Source organism: Quercus lobata, chromosome 6 (assembly GCF_001633185.2).
Source record: "Quercus lobata isolate SW786 chromosome 6, ValleyOak3.0 Primary Assembly, whole genome shotgun sequence".
NCBI classification, from domain to species: Eukaryota; Viridiplantae; Streptophyta; class Magnoliopsida; order Fagales; family Fagaceae; genus Quercus; species Quercus lobata.
The window spans coordinates 12,566,711-12,574,917 of record NC_044909.1 but is presented as its reverse complement, the minus strand read 5'-3'; the positions used below and the strand labels follow the sequence as shown (position 1 = coordinate 12,574,917).

The following is an 8,207-nucleotide window of genomic DNA, read 5'->3' as shown; positions in this document are numbered from 1 at the left end:
GATCCTCCAGCATTCTTCTTGTCGAGAGACTCATCCCCGGTTCAGCAACACACAGTATCAGAGTTGGGGATATTTGAGGGATGCTTTCCCAAACCAATTTTCTCTCCTCCTTTGTCTTTGGCACATCGGTTAGATGGGACCACCATGGATTCTTCATCGCTCCCTATGCTGGGTTTGAGAGCAGAAGCTTGCCCAACTTGGCACTCAGAGGTGTTAATGGAAAAATCCATCTCAATGCCTCTTTCAGATTGGGGTTGAACCGCCCTATTTTGTGGGTGGGATTCGCTCTAATCTCGTCGATCACTACTATTGGAATTTACACTATCTTTCCCTTCACGTATATCGCCCAAGTCATTTCTTGATTTGCTGAGTAACTGGAATTTTCCATCGTTGCCTAGTTGAGAGGAGTCGTTGGTGGGAGTCCAAATTGTCTTTGGAATCTTGCTTGATCTATTTCCTTCTCTAGAACCGGGGCTTCTAGCGTTTGCTGGAGTTGCCCTAAGTCTTGCCAAGACATTTTTACCCTTAATGGATGATGGGCCTTCGTGCGCTTTGATTGTTCCCTGGTTAAGCAGGCCCAATTTACTTGGGCTATCCAAGCTTATACCTTTTCCTTTAAAGCTTGATAGTTCTTTAGATGACTCTCCAAACACCGCCAACTCACCATTTGCTTTTCTTTTCCCTTCGTTAATTTTTAAAATCATGCCAAGTGTCAGCTTAGTCGCTTCTCCTAGGCCTACTCGCTCATCAGGTCCTTCATGCCATGCTGTATGCATAGGGTTAGTGGGTGCAGAATCGTGCTTTTTGTCCTTCTTGTTGCTGGACTTCTTGCGGCTCACTACCATCCAAGGACCATACGTGTCATCCTTTGGGTCCACTTCATGCGTTGCACATGGCCTTGAGTTCCTCAGCATTGTTATCCTTCATGGTAAGGATTTCTTGTCCTTTCGGCGCAGATCGTTTTTCTGGTGATGGTTTCTTTATCGTGAAGATACATTCCTCTCTCCAGTGACCGATATGTTCGCAAGAAAAGTAGAACCTATGTAGCCCTTCATAGGTGATAGGTTGTTCAAGGTTATTGACTAGCACTGCATTTGCAAGGGGTTTCTTAATATCCACCTGGATGCAAAGCCTGGCGTATCTAACCCTTGTTCTGATTACAGTATGAGTGTCTATTCTCAGGACATTCCCAATGGCTTGACCAATGATGAGGAGGGCCTCAAAATCATAATACTCGATAGGAAGTTCGTTAAGTCTAACCCATACGGCTACCGAAGATACCATCATTGTAGCTGGCTTGAAGTTTGGCTCCCAAGGTCTTATAGATAGGAAGTTTTCTCCTAAGAACCACGACCTGTTCTTGAGCACAGCATCAAGATCCTCCTTGATTGAGAAACGGACGAGAAAGAAATCTTTCCCTAGATCAGTGCAGTCTATCCTTCCTACCGGATTCCATAAGGATAGGATTTTTGCATGAATAAAGTTGTAACCCACTGTTCTCCCATATACCTTCACAATCAGAGCCTTGGACCATGGTGCACGAATACGTTGCTTTAAACCCTGGGAAACTTTTGCTGCAATAAGACCTTCCCTAAGTTCCCTTACCTTATCGCTTTCCATGTCCGTTTTGATGGAACTTGGTGCCATTTCAGTCTCCTTTTTATCCCTCAAATCAAAAGCTTGTGCAAAAACTCCTAGAATCTCACTTATAAGTTTATCCTTGAAAGACAACTTCGAGTTCACGAAATCAGTAATAGCTGCTTCAGCAATAGTTTTAAGTCAAAGTTTTTTATGCTACTTCTATCTAAACAATTCCACTGTTTTTCATGCTCAACTAGCATGAACATGTTTCTTGGTTGAGAGATAAAGATGACTTTGAAAATCTTGAAAATAAAATGTAGAGACTATAACCCAAGTGAGTTCTTGAGCCATTCATTTTTTTAGAGGGTTATTTTATTTTGACCTCATTTTTCATTTGGAAGCACATAACTTTGTTGTTGCATAGTCTCATTATTCTTTGATTTGGTTGAATGCTAAGAATTCATCAAATTTTATGCCACACCTATATATGTTAAAGTCATGGATTTTGAAGAACTATCCCAATCCTTAAGAGATGATTTTAGGCCATCTTTGTTAATTTTGAGCCTTTATTATTTTCTTTCTTGATACATTACCGTTAGTCACCCATTTGAGCCTATTATTTTAGCCGTTCTTTCTCAAACCCTTTCCTAAGGTGTTCTAAGAATGAATGCAATCAAATTGTTTGATTATGATAAATTTGTGGTGAAATAGTTGGAAGAAAAGGAGGACTCACTCAAAAAATAAAAAATAAAAGAGTCATAAACAAAAAAGGAAAAATGTTGAAAAAAAGGGGGAATGTAAAAGAAGTAGAAATAGAGAATGAGTTTGTTGATGAAATTTTGAAGAAAAAAAGAAAAAAAGTGAAAGTGCAATATTCAAGAAACTTGAGAGAATAAATTAATTGTCATATATTCAAAAGAAGTTGCCTCTCTAATTATTCTTGGGAACACTTTTTATTTTTACCTATACCTTTTGTTCTAAATTCCTCCTCTTTACCCTACATTATGTACCAATGAAAGCCCTATTTGATCTTAAGGAAGGTATGGTTTGGATCTTGACATGACTAATCAATGTGTGTGGTGTAATATTCTTAGTGTTTGGCATCCTTTCATGAGACTATAAATATCCTTTATTTTGCTTCACCATACTTCATCTTATTTATATGCGAGATATTAGTCTTTGTTCTATATTATTCTGCTCACATATGTTTGAGAGTGTTACACCCTTTTCGAAGTGATTTTATTTGTTGAGTGTTAACAACTATGAGATTTGAGTTGAAACATAACTTTGGATAGAAATTCAAGCCATATTTTATCTTAAGACTAAGGTTGTGTTTATGTTGGCTAAACTATTCACACACTAAGTATTGATGGCATGTGGAATATCTTTGGTGATTGTTAGTGTTTTGACATTTGATTAACTATTTCTACTAAAGTAAAAAGTTTTTTGTTATTTTGTGTCTTTGTCTCGAGTTGCTTAAATTGCTAGGGACTAGCAATGAGCTGGTTGGGGAGTGTGATAATAGTTTAATTTTGCACATTTATATCATTATTAGAAAGTATTATCATATTTATTTTGAGTTAATTCATGCAATTTATAGTTAGTTTTGGAATAATGCTAAATAATCAATTTTTTGCTTAATTGAATTTTAATGCGTGAATTTGTCTTTTGTAGGATAATGAAATTAAATAAGTGGATTTGTGCAAAGAAGAAAGCCAATGGACTTTAATTTTACAAGTGCTATGATGAAGTCAAAGAAGTTCAACCCAATTAAATTCAAGTCCAATTAGAGCAAGGAATCAAAGGAAATTTGCACTTAATCCAAGTCCAATTCGGATTAGGATTTCAGCCTGTGCACTAGTTAGTATTTGGAGCATAACTTTCGACTGCGATGTCCAATCGAGATGATTCAAGTTGGGATGGAAATATAACTTAAAGGGCTACGACTTTGTAGTTTACGAAAAGTCCTAATTCTGAAGTTAAATGGACCAAAAACGTCGGTTAAGTGAAGCCTAAAAATCTGGGATTTCCTCCAAACGGGAATTCAACTTGTAATAGGATTCCTTGACTTATTTATAGGCTCTTTAGGGAAAAATTCAGGGAGGAGCTTCTGTAGAACATAATTTAGGTTTTCTTAAAGTTTCTTTACAGTTTTTAGAGTTTTATTTGTATTATGGCTTGTTAGAAGCCTTGCTAAGGTAAGGGGTGAAACCCAACCGTTTATTGGTATGTTTTTAACAATTATTTATTGGTTTTAATGCTTATGTTTTTATGTTTTTGATTGTTTTACTCATCTAAAAAAGTGTTTAGTTCTATATAATTCTTTGATTTATCGTAAACTCCGGGCACGTTAAATGCTTAGTATTCCCTGCGAATTAATTCACTAGTTTTATTTTGCCAAAAATCTATCAATTGCATAAAACTACCTTAGACAATTAATTCTCGAGTTTTTATTGTTAAATCATCCGACTAAAATCATCATTCGTATGAATTTTAGTTGAGTTATAAAATAAATATTGTTAAGACTACTAATAGATGTGTTGTGTGTGGATCCTTAAACCTTAGCACCTTAATATATTGTTATTTTCACTCAATTTAAATTACCTTTATCAAACTACCAAAAATCTCTTTAGTTAAACTTTATTATTTTAGTTTTATTTTCTTATGGTTTGCTAATCAATTCCCTTTTCCCTGTGGATTCGACCTTGGACTTTCCGAGTTATTACTTCGTGACAATCCTGCACTTGGGAGCATTATTTAAGTCCTTGGCAACGGCGTCAAAAACTTGCTGTGACTTAAATAATGCTCCCAAGTGCAAGATTGTCGCGAAGTAATAACTCGGAAGTCCGAGGTCGAATCCACAGGGAAAAGAGAATTGATTAGCAAACTACAAGAGAATAAAACTAAAATAATAAAGTTTAACTAAAGAGATTTTTGGTAGTTTGGTAAAGGTAATTTAAATTGAGTGAAAATAACAATATATTAAGGTGTTAAGGTTTAGGGATCTACACACAACACATCTATTAGTAGTCTTAACAATATTTATTTTATAACTCAACTAAAATTCATATGAAAGATGATTTTAGTTGAATGATTTAACAATAAAAACTTGAGAATTAATTGTCTAAGGTAGTTTCATGCAATTGATTGATTTTTGGCAAAACAAAACTAGTGAATTAGTTCGCAGGGAATACTAAGCATTTAAGGTGCCCGGAGTTTATGATAAATCAAACAATTACACAGAACTAAACACTTTTCTAGATGAGTAAAACAATCAAAAACATAAAAATATAAGCATTAAAACCTGTGAGTACACAACTCGCCATTAAGTAGTTTTTGTCCGCTTTGGGGAGCCAGTCCCTCACGGTTTTGTCCTCGGCCCCGAGTGTGGTCTTTTGGGATTTTCACCTTCTTTGAGGCTTGACACCCTTAGTCCCACACTCGGGGCCGAGGACAAAACCGTGAGGGACTGGCTCCCCAAAGCGGACAAAAACTGCTTAATGGCGAGTTGTGTACTCACAAAACCAATAAATAATTGTTAAGAACATACCAAGAAACGGTTGGATTTCACCCCTTGCCTTAGCAAGGCTTCTAGCATGCTATAATACAAATAAAACTCTAAAAACTATAAAGAAACTTTAAGAAAACTTAAATTATGTTCTATAGCAGCTCCTCCCTGAATTTTTCCCTAAAGAGCCTATAAATAGGTCAAAGAATCTTATTACAAGTTGAATTCCCGTTTGGAGAAAATCCCAGGTTTTTAGGCTTCAATTAACCGACGTTTTTGGCCCATTTAACTTTATAATTCAGACTTTTCGTAAACTACAGAGTCGTAGTCCTTTAAGTTATATTTCCAGCCCAACTTGAATCATCTCGATTGGACATCGGAGCCGAAAGTTATGCTCCAAATACTAACTGGTGCACAGGCTGGAATCCTAATCCGAATTGGACTTGGATTAGGTGCAAATTTACTTTGATTCCTTACTCCAATTGGACCTGAATTTAATTAGGTTGGCCTTCTTTGACTTCATCATGGCTCTTGTAAAATTAAATTCCATTAGCTTTCTTCTTTGCATAAATTCACTTATTTAATTTCATTATCTTACAAAAGACAAATCCACGCATTAAAATTTAATGAAGCACAAAATTGATTATTTAGCATTATTCCAAAATCAACTATAAAATGCATGAGTTAACTCAAAATAAATATGATAATGCTTTCTAATAATGATATAAATGTGCAAAATTAAGCTATTATCAATAGCCTGGGTATCGATGCCGGTCCGCTTAGGGGTATCGTGATGGGTATCTTTAACTTTCTTATTGCTACAGATGAGTTCATTTTTTTCTTCGCTAGAGAGAGTGAGAGCGTTTTCTCTCTCCATCTTCTCCTTTATTTTTGGCTTCCTCCTCCCTTACTTTTTCATATCTCCACTACTTCTCCAACTTTTCTCACTTCCTTACCTTTTCATCTCTCTACTACCCCCTACATTAATATCATTCTTCCTTTATTTTTGTCTCTTCTTATTCACACCCTCTTATTATAAATTTGTCACTATCTCTTCCATTCTATAAATATTTTTCCTTCACAAAAAAGGTTCTCTCTCTCTCTCTCTCTCTCTCGATTTTTTGGTGGATTTTTTTTTTATTTTTCTTGCATCTCTGCTTTAGGTTGATAATTTTTTATGTTCATTAGAACTCTACTTTGGGTTAATACGATTTAGTTTAGTTTTTTAAATTGTTGTTGTTTTTTTTTTTTTCTTTTGGTTCTCTTTAATTGTTAAATGTTATCTTATTGCGTTATAAAAAATTAAATATAGCATATAATATTATTCTATTACATTGCATGATTTGTATAATTTGGTATTTATTCTATTACATTGCATGATTTGTATAATTTGGTATTTATTCTATTACATAGCATGATTTTTTATAGTGATCGATTTAGATATTAAACTATGAGACTTTACTAATTTTTTTATTTTTATTTTTATTTTTTAAACCTTTGTGGTGGATAAAATACTCTTAATAGTTGTATTAGAGGTACTCTATAATGCCATTTATTTAGAGAAAAACAAAGGTTAGCCAAACGAAAAATCGGATGGGTGACAAATTTTAGTTTTTGCAATTTTATTTTAATTAGTATTTTATTATTATTTTATAACAATGCATAGATAGAAATTTAATTCTTAGATTTTGCTAATAATTATTTATTTGATCATGTGTTTTGGGTGGATGAAATTACAATTTTTGCAAAGAAAATAATCTTAATAGATTATCAACAACAAATTATTTTTCTAATTGGTCCAATTAATCATTATTAAGTTTAATTAATTTTTTTAGTTACATTTTTTGGTGTTTTGGATTGTAGGGCAGAAAAAATAAGTTTTGAGAAAGTTTGTTTAAAACTAAAAGAATAATTTCCAAAATTTATATTCTTTTTAATAATTCACAAAATGTTATAAATAACTTTTGATGGTGAACTAAAAGTCGGACCATCTCCAGTTCGTCCATAGAGTCATCTAGGGCCAAGAAGGTTATCCTAACATAGGAAGGTCATCCACCGTGGGGAGATTGTTCGTGGGTATGAAGGTCATCCATTAGGGAAGCAGTTGGACTACCTCTTAACACTTAGAAAATTTTCAGAATGGATTTACGTACAAAAGCTTATGATTTGAACCACGTTCTACTATTTAGATGTATGAGCAAAATCCTTATTTATTACTATAACTTTCCACTATGTTCTTAACTTCTAATAGCAGTTGTAGAAGATAAGATTGAACCTTCTAACTTCCGTAGCAGCTGTGGAAGTTAAGTCTAAATGACACACCCAAGAGATTAATTTAGTGCTTTAAGAATTATGGACACCTACATTATGAGATTAAAAAAACAAGGACACAAATTTCGTGTCATGGATGAAAAAGCTTTGAGGGAGAGTGTGGAACGCATCATTGCGCTGTGTTTTCCACTTCTGAATCATCACACCCTTTGCCTAGCTAGTCCATGAAAAATTTTAATTCTTATTAAATATTTTTTGGTTACTAATCATGATAAAAAAAAAAAAACAGAAAAAAGTTATTAAAAAAAAAAAAATGAAGATACTACTAAAGAAATAGTTATGTCACATTCTTTTATCCGTTCATTGACAATTTTTGTTTTTTTTGTTTTTTGAGATAATATGGATAGAAGATACAAGGGAGGCTAATTATTTACAAATATGAAGGATTTTTTATATAGTCAAAAATAGTTGTACAAAGCTACTTAAATATTATACTATATTGTATGGAAAGGCTAGTATACTCCAATTAATTCACAAGTAAATGATTATTTATGTTAAAAAAGAAGAAGTGAATGACTATTTCAAAAAATATTCTTATAACACTAGGCACCGAAAACAAAAATGAAAAAGTCAAATAAATAACTTAGAACAAATTAAGGGCCAATGCTACTTGCCAATGAGCACCCATTTTCTAAATCAAATAGGAACCGAGACCACAACATTAAATCAAATGCTCCCGGGTTTGGTACACATGCAAAGAGAAGTTTGGGCTCTATGTAATTATTCAGTGAGGTTTGAATTTTTTTTCTTTCTGGTACACATATGCAATCACCCATGCATGTGATTG

General features: G+C 33.8%; 1 protein-coding gene across 1 annotated transcript; it reads right to left on the bottom strand.

Annotated features, from left to right (window-relative positions):
• Positions 1–879: 879 nt before the first annotated feature.
• Positions 880–1,647, bottom strand: LOC115949842. Its single transcript, XM_031067113.1, has one exon. The coding sequence runs from the start codon at positions 1,645–1,647 to the stop codon at positions 880–882; it is 768 nt and encodes a 255-aa protein (XP_030922973.1).
• Positions 1,648–8,207: the final 6,560 nt, after the last annotated feature.